The 13,986-nt window shown below is 37.3% G+C and overlaps 1 protein-coding gene across 2 annotated transcripts in view; it reads right to left on the bottom strand.

Moving 5' to 3' along the window:
• Positions 1-434: 434 nt before the first annotated feature.
• Positions 435-13,986, bottom strand: part of LOC129697360 (calcium and integrin-binding family member 4-like) — a 65,668-nt gene continuing 52,116 nt past the window's right edge. The window contains exons 5-7 of one of the 2 annotated variants that reach the window (XM_055635824.1): positions 8,881-8,987; positions 6,553-6,641; positions 435-1,123 (exon numbers count right to left, since the gene is read on the bottom strand). In XM_055635824.1, the coding sequence (XP_055491799.1) occupies positions 1,096-1,123; positions 6,553-6,641; positions 8,881-8,987 (224 nt within the window). In that variant the 3' untranslated portion in view covers positions 435-1,095. The remainder of the gene's footprint in view (positions 1,124-6,552; positions 6,642-8,880; positions 8,988-13,986) is intronic. The other variant, XM_055635825.1, reaches the window with a different exon arrangement.

Raw genomic sequence — 13,986 nt, 5'->3', positions numbered from 1 at the left:
CCCTGTTTGGAGATTCTTCTTTTTGCGTATAGCGTGCACAGCTTAAAGTTGTAGGTTAACTTGTTCTATTTGATCTATTTGTTTGTGCACGTCGGGTCGATTGCATTAGTCGAAACAGGGTGGACCACGTGAAGGTTGCAATCTCACACCCCTGTGTGGTGCTGAAAACTCAATGTAATGCAACTGACACAGATCATTATGAGTGAAAGCAGGAAGTAAAGATAATAAATGGTGGGAAATCAAATATGGATCATAGTGGTTTGCACAATTCATCCATTCATTTTCTCAAGGTATTGCAAATCAGTATGCCAAATGCTGAAACTGGAAAATCTAGTTCATGTTCTTTTCAGAAATACGAATTATTACCATTGTTTGGATGCTGGATTTGCCTACATTTTATCAACCACACCATTCAATTGATAATTCATTAAAGACAACCTATTAATTTATTGATATTCTAAAATAATCAACCCAATAGTTATTAACTGTACTGATAACAAAAAAACAACTCTTTTTCAGTATTATGTATGTCGTTTGAAGTGTACGCTTGTAGTATGTCTAAGTCTTTTTTTTCTGGGAATGCCTTGCATATTTTTAATCCGTTTGAGTTACAGTATCTGATTTGCATCAGTGGAAGCACGTAAAAAGATGTGTTTGGTTGACAGTAAATCATCTAAATATCTGTTCCTCGTCATTGTTTAGCCTGTTTTTAGCCACAGTTCTGAGTACAGTGTGTTTCTTTGGTGTCAGCAGCAATTACTCAACTTAGGCACCCGAACAAAATTAGCATCACTTTCACTTATTGACCTAGAACAATTTTGAAATAATGAAAGATTCCCATCACCTCTGCAATGAAAAGACAGGCGTCATGTCTTTAACATTTCATTAAACATAAATAAGAATGAGTTGCACTCATTGGAAAATTTATAACATTAAATGTTTGTGCCTAATTCTCTCATTCCCAATTGAATGCCTTGCTGAATCAATTCATTATTCAAACATGTGCTGCACCAATATTAAATGGGATGCTTGAATAATTTAAATGTAGAAAATATCTGTTCAGGTTTTGCATCTTCCACTCTTATTTGGTGTTTTTCATTCACGGAACCGGATGGTGAAAGCTCTATAAATAAAAAAAAAAGAGATGTACACACATCATCCTTGCTTGAATTATATCATAGACAACCTTGATTAACTTCAATTGTACCAGAACTTCTGTTGTTCATTATTAGTCATGCCAAGATATCAGGAAGACACAGTAATCCAACCTCTGTAATATATTTAATTTGACCATATTTCTGTAGCCAACTTTTTGGAATCAAAATTGAGCGTAGTCATCTTAGCAAATAGTTGAAAATGCTTCCAAAATCTCCAATTGCGTCTTTTTGCAGGGAGCCCATCCCACCCTGCAATTGTCTGCCACTATTCCTAACTGATAGAACCCAACAGAATGGAAGAGCTTTGGTTGGATTCAATGGTGATGGGAATGCATGGCTCTTCACCAGCAAGTTGCTTCTATTGCAAACATTGCTCCTGAAATCAGGATCTGTTTCTAAACAAATCCATTCAATACAATGGGAAATATCTTTGCTCTGGAGATAGGACATACATTTTGCATTGGTCACACTTTACAATGCTGTTTAGAACAGATGTACCTGTGGGAGATAGAGAGGTGACCATGTATGAATTAGTTCCCTTATGCTTGTTCTCTCAGTACCTGCAGTGCGTTTAGTCTTGCAGTTATAGAGTCATAGAGTCATACAGCGTGGAAACAAGCCCTTTTGCCCAACTTGCCTACACCGACCTACACTAGTCCCACCTGACTGCATTTGGCATACAGGTATATCTTCTATAGCTATCCTATCCATGTAACTGTCAAAATGTATTTTAAATGTTATGGTAGTACCTGGCTCAACTACCTTCTCTGGCAGATTGTTCCATATACCCACCTTCTTTGGTGTAAAAAAGTTGCCTTTCAGGTTCCTATTAAATCTTTCCCTTACCTTAAACCTATGACATCTAGTTCTAGATTCCCCTACTCTGGGGAAAAAACGCTGCATTTACTCAATCAAATCACCTCATGATCTTATACACCTTTATAAAATTACCCCTCATCCTCCTATAATCCAAGGAATAAAGTCCTCTCCCCATAGCTCAGGCCCTTGAGTCCTGACAACATCCTCATAAATCTTCTCTGTACCCTTTCTAGCTTAACAATATCTTTCCAAAAGACACAAAATATTGGAGCAAGTCAGTGGGACAGGCAGCATCTCTGGAGAGAAGGAATGGGTGACGTTTCAGGTCGAGACACTTCTTCAGACATCTTTCCTATAACAGGGTGACCAAAACTGAACACAATATTCCAAATGTGGCTTCAGCACCAGGGTGGCACATTGGTAGAGTTGTTACCGTACACTACCAGAGACCCAGTTTGATCCCCACCACGGGTGCTGACTGTACAGAGTTTGTACTTTCTCCCGGAGACCGCGTGGGTTTTCTACGAGATCTTCAGTTTCGTCCCACTCTCCAAAGACGTATAGGTTTGCAGGTTAATTGACTTGGTATAAGTTTAAATTGTCCCTAGAGTGTGTAGGATAGTGTTAATGTGTGGGGATCACTGAACGGTGAGGACTTTGTGGGCCCTAGGGCCTGTTTCCGCACTGTATCTCTAATCTAATCTAAATGTAACTAAACCGATGTCTTGTACAACTTTAACATTTCCTCCCAACTTCTATACTCAATAGGTTACACAGAAAAGCTGGAGAAACTCAGCGGGTGCAGCAGCATCTATGGAGCGAAGGAAATAGGCAACGTTTCGGGCCGAAACCCTTCTTCAGACTGATCAGGGGTGGGGGTGGGTGGGGACAAGAAAGGGAAAAGGAGGAGTAGCCGGAAGGCTGGAGGGTGGGAGGAGACAGCAGGGGAGCTGAGGAAGGGGAGGAGACAGCAAGGACTAACAGAATTGGGAGAAGTCGATGTTCATGCCCCCGGGGTGCAGACTCCCCAAACGGAATATGAGGTGCTGTTCCTCCAATTTCCGGTGCTGCTCGCTGTGGCCATGGAGGAGACCCAGGACAGAGAGGTCAGAGGCGGAGTGGGAGGGGGAGTTGAAGTGCTGAGCCACCGGGAGGTCAGCTAGGTTATTGCGGACCGAGCGGAGGTGTTCGGCGAAACGATCGCCCAACCTCCGCTTGGTCTCACCGATATAGATCTGCTGACATCTAGAGCAGCGGACGCAATAGATGAGGTTGGAAGAGATGCAGGTAAACCTCTGTCGCACCTGGAACGATTGCTTGGGTCCCTGAAAGGAGTTGAGGGGGGAGGTAAAGGGACAAGTGTTGCATCTGCTGCGGCCGCAAGGGAAAGTGCCCGGGGAGGGGGTGGACCGAGAGGGAAGGGAAGAGTTGACAAGGGAGTTATGGAGGGAGCGGTCTTTGCGGAAGGCAGATATGGGGGGAGATGGGAAGATGTGGCCAGTAGTGGGGTCACGTTGGAGGTGGCGAAACTGACGGAGGATTATTTTTTGTATGTGATGGCTGGTGGGGTGAAAGGTGAGGACTAGGGGGACTCGGCCCTTGTTGTGAGTGCGGGGATGGGGAGAGAGAGCAGTGTTGCGGGGTATGGAAGAGACCCTGGTGCGAGCCTCATTTATGGTGGAGGAGGGGAACCCCCGTTCCCTGAATAGTGAGGACATTTCAGATGTCCTGGTGTGGAACGCCTCATCCGTGGAGCAGATACGGCGTAGACGGAGGAATTGGGAGTAGGGGATGGAGTCCTTACAGGAAGCAGGGTGGGAAGAAGTGTAGTCCAGATAGCCATGGGAGTCAGTGGGTTTATAGTGTATGTCGGTTAGAAGTCTATCACCTGCAATGGAGATAGTGAGGTCAAGGAATGGTAGGGAAGTGTCGGAGATGGTCCAGGTGTATTTCAGTGCCGGGTGGAAATTAGTGGTGAAGTGGATGAAGTCAGTCAGTTGTGTGCGGGTGCAGGAGGTGGCACCAAAGCAGTCGTCGATGTAGCGGAGGTAGAGGTTGGGGATGGGGCCCTGGTATGTATTGAACAAGGATTGTTCGACGTAACCTACAAATAGGCAGGCATAGCTGGGGCCCATGCGTGTGCCCATAGCTACGCCTTGTATTTGGAGGAAGTGGGAGGAGTCGAACTCGAAGTTATTGAGGGTAAGGACCAGCTCCGCTAGGCGGAGGCGAGTGTCAGTGGCTGGGTATGGGTTGCTTCTCTGGTCGAGGAAGAACCGGAGGGCTGTGAGACCATCGTGGTGGGGGATGGAGGTGTATAGTGATTGGACGTCCATGGTGAAGATGAGGGGGTGAGGGCCTAGAGAATTGAATGCGCGGAGACGACGGAGAGTGTCTGAGGTGTCTTGGACATAGGTAGGGAGGGATTTAACCAAGGGTGATAGGATGGAGTCAAGGTATTTGGAAATGAGTTCGGTGGGGCACGAACAGGCGGAGACAATGGGTCTTCCGGGACAATCTGGTTTGTGGATTTTTATATACTCAATACTCTGACTGATGAAGGCTAATATAGTAATTGTTACTAATATTCTAGCTGTGGAGATATGTGGGGCATATTTTTTATTTACACATTGAGAAGCGGGTGCTGGGAATACACTGCGAGGTGTGGCAGTGAAAGCCTACAATATTGGCATATAAAAAGCTTTCAGAAAGCCACATGGATATGCAGGGCATGGAGGGATATGGATCACATGCAGAGGAGATTTGTTTAACTTGGCATCATGTTCCGCATAGACATTGTGGGCCAATGGGCTCATTCATGTGCTATACTGTTCCATGCTCTTTATTCTATTTTTGCCCAGGTTATGATCATATGACACCTTCATCTTGGAGGATTTAACTGAGATCTCAAAAGAATAATCCCGGATAATGGGATGGTCTGAGTTCAAACTCCTGAATGAGAGTATTTTGTTTACAGTAAAATTAATGATTACATATTTAAGACATGGACTGCAGTTAAAGGGCAATTAAGAATGAACAATAAATAGTAGCCTAGTCAGAAATGCCTACATCTCTTGAGTAATATGTTGAATAAACTAGATATTTGCAGTGCAAGTAATAAACAGACTAGTTATTAAACAGTGAATGAAATATTTAATCTGATCATAAAATATTTAAAAAGTGCTTGAAGGAAAAGCAGAAATGCTGACCTCAAGAGAACATGGTACAGGCTTCTTAACTGTTTATTTGAATTATTTTTTTTAGATAACTTTAACTACTACTCAAAGATGATGTATGTCAGCTGAAGGCAAAAATCTTCCTAATTAACAATGGCAAGCGGCAAAGGCAAGCTGGAAAGTGCAGAGAATATCTACGAGGATGTTGCCAGGACTCGAGGGCCTGTGCTATAGGGAGAGCTTGGACAGGCTAGGACTTTATTCAGCAGGGAGCAGGATGCTAAGAGGTGATTTAATAGAGGTGTATACAATCATGAAGGGAATGGATAGGATGAATGCACAATCTTTGACCTAGAGTAGGGGAATCAAAAACTAGTAGACATAAGTTTAAGATGGGCGGAAAAAGATTTAATAGGAACCCGAGTTAACTTTGTCCACAGAGGGTGGTGTATATATGGAACGAGCTACCAGACACGGTAGTTGAGTCAGGTATTATAATAACATTTAAAAGACATTTGGACAGGTACACGGGTGGGAAGGGTATGGGCCAAGCTCGGGCAAGTGGGACTAGTGCAGCTAGGAAATCTTGTCAGCATTGACAAGTTGGGCTATTGAGCATCTTTCTGTGCTGTATAACTCAATGACTCTAAATGGAATACTAAACAGACCAGTGATTTGTTCCCCATCCTCATTCAGCTAGAAGTAGCAGAAAAAAAATATCCATAGTCCATTTCTGAGGAAGGAAAGGAAATTTTCCTTGCTTTTTCAGGCAATATCCTCTTAACTAAAGCCACCTTAGAGTTCACTTAATGGCAATAAATTCTGTCTAAAAACAAACAGTATATAGAATTCAAAAGTAAACCATCAAATTATGAGTTTGGGAAAGAACTCCGTTCTTTACAAGTTCTTTTATAACACCCAAATATTAACACTAATCTTTCAAGTTTTTCAGCTTAACTTGGAAGGATTGGAGCCATTTAAGAATTGCGACCTCCTTGGAACAAGGGAATAGAAATTCTACTGTGATTCCGCTAGCCATGGGTTATTGTATAATTATATATTAGTACTAGCCAAATGAAATTTCAGCCTCATGATAGGTTTCCAATATATCAAACTAAGCAGCCACCAAATGAAATCGTGTTTCAGCAGTTAGTATATCAAATTAATCTTTCATTTTGCTTAGTGAACAAATTTAATGCAATTCAAACAAATAACTTCTTGTCCGTTAATTCTATCATAAAAGGTACGTATCAAAGTGCTGTTTTATACATACTTACCTTTTCATCAAATTAACAGAGAATAAACGATCATTTATTATTTCTGAAGTACATACAAATACTGTGTACTTGATTTCGAATTGCAATATTTTTCTTTGAACTAAATTAATTTCAGTAACTTACTTTTGAAAGTCAGGTAATCTGCTAACTACACTTTCAAATTCTGAAAATGACAACATGCCGTCATTATTTAAATCTCCTTCATTTAAGATCTGTTAGGGATTTAAAGAAATGAAAAATACCATTATAAATTATGGCTAACTGAAATATGTGGGTTGTAGACATAATATTTTCATCTTTAAAAGTCTGGTGATTAAGTAATTTAGAAACAGAAAATAGGTGCAGGAGTAGGCCATTTGGCCCTTCGAGCCAGCTATAGGGAGAGCTTGTGATGACAGGCTAGCAGTAGGCCATTTGGCCATTCAATATGATCATCCAAAATCAGTACCCTGTTCCTGCTTTCTCCCCATATGCCTCGATCCTGTTAGTCCTAAGAACTATATGTAACTCTTGAATACATCCGGTGCATTGGCCTTCTGTGGCAGAGAATTCCACAGATTCACAACTCTCTGGGTGAAAACGCTTTTCCTCATCTCAGTCCTAAATGGCCTAATCCTTATTCTTACACTGTGACCCCTGGTTCTGGACTCCCCCAACATCAGGAACATTTTTCCTGCATCTAGCCTGTTGAATCCCTTAAGAATGTTATATGCTATATAAGATATCCTCTCATCCTTCTAAATTCCAGTGAATATAAGCCTAGTTGATCCATTCTTTCATGTCAGTCCTGCCATCCCGGGAATTAACCTAATGAACCTATGCTGCAAGAATGTCCTTCCTCAAATTAGGAGACCAAAATTTCACACAATACTCCAGGTGCGGTCTCACCAGGGTACTGTACAACTGCAGTAGGACCGCTTTGCTCCTATACTCAAATCCTCTTGTGTGAAGGCCAACATGCCATTTGCTTTCTTCGCGGTCTGCTTTCTTGTTCTTGCCACCAAAGTGGATAACGTCACATATATCCACATTATACTGCATCTGCCATGCATCTGCCCACTCAGCCAGGTTACCCTGCAGCCGTATAGCATCCTCCTCGCAGCTCACCCTGCCACCCAGCTTTGTGTCATCTGCAAACCTATAAGATACCAAACCAAGTGCAGACCTGTTGGGTCTGCTCCTCCAATGCACCCGTTCCCTACAAGCAGCCCCCACGGGAGGCATTGTCCTCCAACTCAAGCCGTTCCCGAACGTAAGATTCCAGCAATCCCCTTGCCTTCCTCTGCGGTGATCTTTAAAAAAACTTCCAATTGCACTTGCCCTGCATGTTGCAATAGCTATTCGCCCTCCCCCTGATAGTTGAGCCATTGTGACGTCAAAAAATTCCAATTGCACTTGCCCTGTGTGTTGCAATAGCAATTTGCCCTACCCCTGCTAGTTGAGCCATTGTGACGTCATCAGCTGAAGCTGGTCGGTTTGAAATTGAAGGTATTTTGATCTTTTTGCACTTTAATCAGTAATAAGTTGAGAAATAAAGCATAACATTGTGAGTTCAGTGAAATATAAAAATATGATGAGAAGTGATTTGTGGAAGATTGAGACTCTAAAAATGCATATACCACAGGAGATTGAGACATTGTGAATTTGTGAATACACATAAACCTTTGAGGTAAATGTTTAGATATTTAGGGTAGAGCGTGAAAGGGCAATGGTTAATTTTAAAAGAAAGATGGAAGTAAAACACAGTCAGATGCTCGAAGGATAAATGTTAAAAGACTACTGGGTCTTCTATAAAAAGATTGTGCTCCCAAATTGATTAATTGGGTAAATTTAGATGGAACAGAAGACAAAACAGTTAGTTAGGTTAGGTCTTTAGTTAGGTCTTTATTCTCTGGAGCGCAGAAGGTTAAGGGGGGACCTGATAGAGGTCTTTAAAATGATGAGAGGGATAGACAGAGTTGATGTGGACGAGCTTTTCCCTTTGAGAATAGGGAAGATTCAAACAAGAGGACATGACTTCAGAATTAAGGGACAGAAGTTTAGGGGTAATATGAGGGGGAACTTCTTTACTCAGAAAGTGGTAGCGGTGTGGAATGAGCTTCCAGTGGAAGTGGTGGAGGCAGGTTCATTGGTATCATTTAAAAATAAATTGGATAGGCATATGGATGAGAAGGGAATGGAGGGTTATGGTATGAGTGCAGGCAGGTGGGACTAAGGGGGAAAAAAATTTGTTCGGCACGGACTTGTAGGGCCGAGATGGCCTGTTTCTGTGCTGTAATTGTTATATGGTTATATGGTTAAAACAAAGATGAAAAAAATGCCATACACATTTCTAGGATTTAGCAAAGAAACATGAAAATTTACTTAAAACAGTGCCACTTTAATGTAGATTTTGTGGCTTTAAAAGTAGACTACTGCATTAAATTATGACATATTAGATTAGGTACCTACATTGAGAGTCAAGGTTAATATGTTTGCTTCATCCATCACCCCATTAGTTAAACGAAGGATGATGTTCCTTATGTCTTCTTGATCAATGTAGTTATTGTCATTTAAATCTAGATGAAAAATAAAGGATATTATTAAAATACAATCCAAGAAACAAAGAGAGCAACAAATATTTAGATTAAACTACAATAAATGCAGCTGCAAAATTAGTACACAAAGAATACCAATAATGTAACATAAACATATAAATATAAATTTTGGTATGATTAAATTTGCATTCCTGTAGTTATTGATGAAAGAGTTTAATTTTTAAAAAAATATATTTTTATTAGTAGTGTACAACAATATAAGACATGAATAACATATTGCATTTTGTGTACAACTTCTTATTTTTAATTTAATAGTAAAAAAAAAGAGTAAGAAAAGCAAGAAATAGAGAGAAAGAGAATATTATATAAAGTAGTGATATTATTAGTTCGAGAAGAAATAGAAAAGAAAGAGCCCATGGGGCTGTATAGCCCGAAGGAGAGAACAAAGAATTGGTGAGATTTAAAAAAAAAAAAACGAATAAAGAAGAAAAAAAAGAGAAATTGAAAGGGATATACCTACTTCGTATATCTTTACCCACCCCTCACCCGGTTCTGAAACAGTTAATTTCTAAGTTTGCGTTGCACCATATGCTTGTAATAAGTCGATAAAGGGAGACCAAATCTTTAAGAATTGGTCTGCTTTGCCTGATAAGACAAATCTCATATCTTCAAGATGTAGCATTTCCGACATATTAAGCGTTGGTGTGGGTGCATTTTTCCAGAATTTAAGTATTCGTTTTTTTGCCGTTATTAAGCCATAATTAAGGAAACATTTTTGAAACGAAGTCAGTTTACATCCGTCTTCCATTGATCCGAAAATAATCAGTTCTGTATTGGGGTTCAATATTATTTTAAATAATTTTGTGAAAATTCCAAAAATTTCATTCCAAAATTTTTGAGGTTTTATGCAAGAGACAAAAGAGTGTACTAGAGGAGCATTTTGAGATAAAAATTTATCACAGATGGCAGGAACATTAGGAACAATTTTATTCAGTTTAGTTTTCGAGTAATATAATCTATGTAAAATTTTTAATTGAATTAAGTTATGTCTTACATTAATCGAGCATTTATGTACATATAGCAAGTATTTTTCCCATCTGTCTTTCAGAATTATTATAGATAATTCTTGTCCCCAATCCATTCTATGCCTCTGTTGATGGTATTTCTATATTTAAAATATTATACAAATATGACATTAAATTAATTGATTCCGCCTTTCTGTTCATTTCTTCATCTAATAGATCTGGGGTTAAGGTTTGATATTCTTGAGTGTGTTTTTTCAAGTAATCTCGGATTTGAAGGTATTTGAAATATTGATTATTTTTCAGGTTATATTTTAACTGTAATTGTTGGAATGATAAAAGGTTTCCCATTTGATACATGTCTCCAAGCGTTTTAATTCCTATTCTTTCCCAATGGGTAAACGTTTTATCAATAGTAGATGGTTTAAATGATGGATTATTAACTATTGGAGAGAAAAGCGATAGGTTTCTTAATTTGAGAGTTAATTTTATTTGTTTCCAGATTCGTATTTTACTATGAATAATTGGATTCTTTGTATATATTATATTATTCCGTTTTATCGGGGAGAAAAGGATTGCTCCTATATTGAAAGGAGAACAATCCTCTTTCTCCATTATTATCCAGTCTACTTGTTGGGCAGACTTGTCCAACCAGTGAGTTACATTTTTGATGTTCACTGCCCAATAATAGTACAAAAAATTAGGGAGTGTCAGTCCACCAAATTCTTTAGGTTTACACAGGTGTTTTCTTTGGATACTATGTGATTTATAGTCCCATATGAAATTTATAATATTAGTCAAGTTTTTTAAATAATTTTTTATGTAGGTATATTGGTATTGATGGAATTAAATACAAAATTTGTGGTAGAAAAATCATTTTTATAGCATTTATTCCGCCTATTAAGGACATCGGAAGTGTTTTCCAAAATTTAATCAACGCGTTTAATTTGGTTAGTAAGGGCATATAGTTTGCATTAAATAAAGATTTATATTTTCTGGTAATTTGGATACCCAAATATTTAAATTTTTATGTTACGACTCTAAAGGGGAATTATAAAAGGTGTGTCGGCTCTTGAGGTTTTATCGTCATAATTTCATTTTTATTCCTATTTATTCTTTTTTTTTTTTTTTTTTTTTGAAAATATTTTTTATTGGAGATAGGTACATAACCTATTACATCATTACAGTCTTACATTTTTAAATTGATAATATTGTCAGTTATTATTACATTGTCTCCAATACTTTTTGCCTTTTTCTTCCTTTTTTTTTAAAACTAGATAGAACTAAAGAGCTAGATGAAGTAAAGAAAGAAAAGAAAGAGAAAAAAAACAAAAAAAAAAAAAAAAAAAAAAAAAAAAAAAAAAAAAAAAGAAAGAGATAGTTAAAGAAGAATGGAAAAATTTATTAAAATAAAAAACTTCGTTCGAGATATGTTCGTACATTTCAGAGTATAGCATTTCATCCATTCTTTAGCCCGAGTGCTAGTCAGGTTCCTGTGCTGAACTATTCTGACCCTTTAAGTAATCAATAAAAGGAGACCATATTCCAACGAATAATTCCTGTTTGTCCAACAGGGAAAATCTGATTCTTTCCACGTTTAAGGTCTCCGTCATTTCTATAATCCACATTTTGATTGTGGGGGCCGTAGGGCCTTTCCAAAATTTTAGAATTAATTTTTTTCCTGTTATTAAACTATAATCAATAAAGTTTCTTTGTGTTATTCTAAATGTTTGATTTAATTCTAATATTCCGAGTATTATTAATTTTGGATCTGGGTCCAATTGTGTGTTGGTTACTTTAGATATTATACTGAAAATATTTACCCAGAATTTTTTAATTTTTATACAGTTTGCAAACATATGAGATAATGTAGCTTCTAAATGTTGACATTTATCACATATAGGTGAGATATGTTGAAAAATTTTATGTAGTTTTGTTTTTGAATAATGTAACCTATGTATTACTTTAAATTGTATTAGAGAATGTCTGGCGTTTAGTGAACACTGATGTATGTGTTGCAAACTTTCTTCCCAAGTATCTTTCGTTATTACTTGATTTAATTCTTTTTCCCATGTTTGTCTGTGTAAGTCCGTCGAAGGAATGTCACTGTCTAATAAGATATTATATATATAAGATATTAATTTTTCTGTATTAGGATGTTTGTTCCAACATTCATCAAGAATTTCTGAGTTTCTAATTCGAAAATTTTGAGAGTTCGATTTTACATAATCTCTAAGTTGAAGATATCTGAAATAATCATTTCCTCGAAGTCCATAAGTCTGTTGCAACTCCTGAAATGTCAGAAAAGTGCCTTCCTTGTAAAGTTGTCCCATATTTTTAATTCCGTAATTCTTCCATTGTGTAAAACCCCCGTCCAACCATGAAGGCTTAAACAAAGGATTATTCACAATTGGAAGAAAAAGTGATAAATTATCTAATTTTAATGTCTTTTTTAATTGTTTCCAAATTCGTATAGCACTAAATATTATAGGGTTTTCCCTATAAATTTTTTTGTTTAATTTAGACGTAGCAAATAATATCGAACCGATATCAAAAGGTAAACAATCTTCCTTTTCCATTTTTAACCAGTCTGGTTGATGATCTATTTCTTCCAACCAGAAATTCATATTTTTAATATTAACTGCCCAGAAATAAAACAAAAAATTAGGTAAAACCAAGCCTCCATTTATTTTTGATTTACACAAGTGTCTTTTGTTTATCCTATGATTCTTATAATCCCAGATAAAATCATTAACAATAGAGTCCAATTTAAAAAAAAAGTTTTTTGCCAGATATATCGGAATTGTCTGAAAAAGGTATAATATTTGCGGTAAAAAAATCATTTTTATGGCATTAATTTTGCCAACCATTGAGATAGGAAGTGTTTTCCAGTATTGAATATTCTTATGTAGTTTGTTCAGTAATGGGGGGAAATTTGCTTTAAATAATGATGTATATATCTTAGTTACATAAATACCTAGATATTTAAATTTTTCATTTACTATTTTAAATGGAAATTGTTGTATTATCTGTTTGTTATGTTCCCTTATTGGCATAATTTCACTTTTATTCCAATTTATTCTGTATCCTGAAAGTGAACCAAATTGGGTTATTAGCTTTAATAAGTTTGGGATACTAATTTCTGGTTTTGTAATGTAAATTAATACATCATCTGCGTATAGAGAAATTTTATTCATTGTGTCCTTTGTGTTATACCCATGTATTTCCGGATGCCCCCTAACTCTTTCTGCCAGTGGCTCAATAGCAAGCGCAAATAATAATGGAGATAACGGGCATCCTTGTCTACAACCTCTAGATAAGCTAAATTTAGATGACAACCTTTGGTTTGTAAATATTCTAGCCGTGGGATTTGTATATAACAGTTTTATCCATGTACAGAATTTCTCCCCTAGCTGCATCTTTTCCATCACCGAAAATAAATAAGACCATTCGACCTGATCAAATGCTTTTTCAGCGTCAAGTGAGATTATTGCTAGATCTTCATTAATAATTCTCTTGGAATATATAATATTAAATAATCTTCTTAGATTATAATATGAGTACCGTTTCTGAATAAAGCCTGTTTGGTCAGGGTGTATTAATTTATTCATCACTGTACTTAATCTATGCGCTAGTATTTTGGTTAATATTTTCTGATCTGTATTTAAAAGTGCAATTGCTCTGTATGATCCGGGGTCTTCCGGATCTTTATCAGCTTTAGGAATAAGTGTTATTATAGATTCATTTAAAGTGTCTGGAAGTTTCTGTTGAGTATAGATATACTCATACAGTCTTTGTAAACGTGGGCAAAGCAAATCATAAAAGTTTTTGTAAAATTCGGAGCCTAAACCATCTGGTCCTACTGCTTTACCATTTTTTAAAGAGCCAATAGACTCCTCAATATCCTTTATCGTAATCTCCCTTTCTAATAATTCTCTATCGTTTGAATCTAAACCTTTTAAATTACATTTTATTAAAAAATCTGCTATTCCTTCTGA

The sequence above is a fragment of the Leucoraja erinacea genome, chromosome 5, assembly GCF_028641065.1.
Source record: "Leucoraja erinacea ecotype New England chromosome 5, Leri_hhj_1, whole genome shotgun sequence".
NCBI classification, from domain to species: Eukaryota; Metazoa; Chordata; class Chondrichthyes; order Rajiformes; family Rajidae; genus Leucoraja; species Leucoraja erinaceus.
This window is presented reverse-complemented; position numbering and strand designations above follow the sequence as displayed.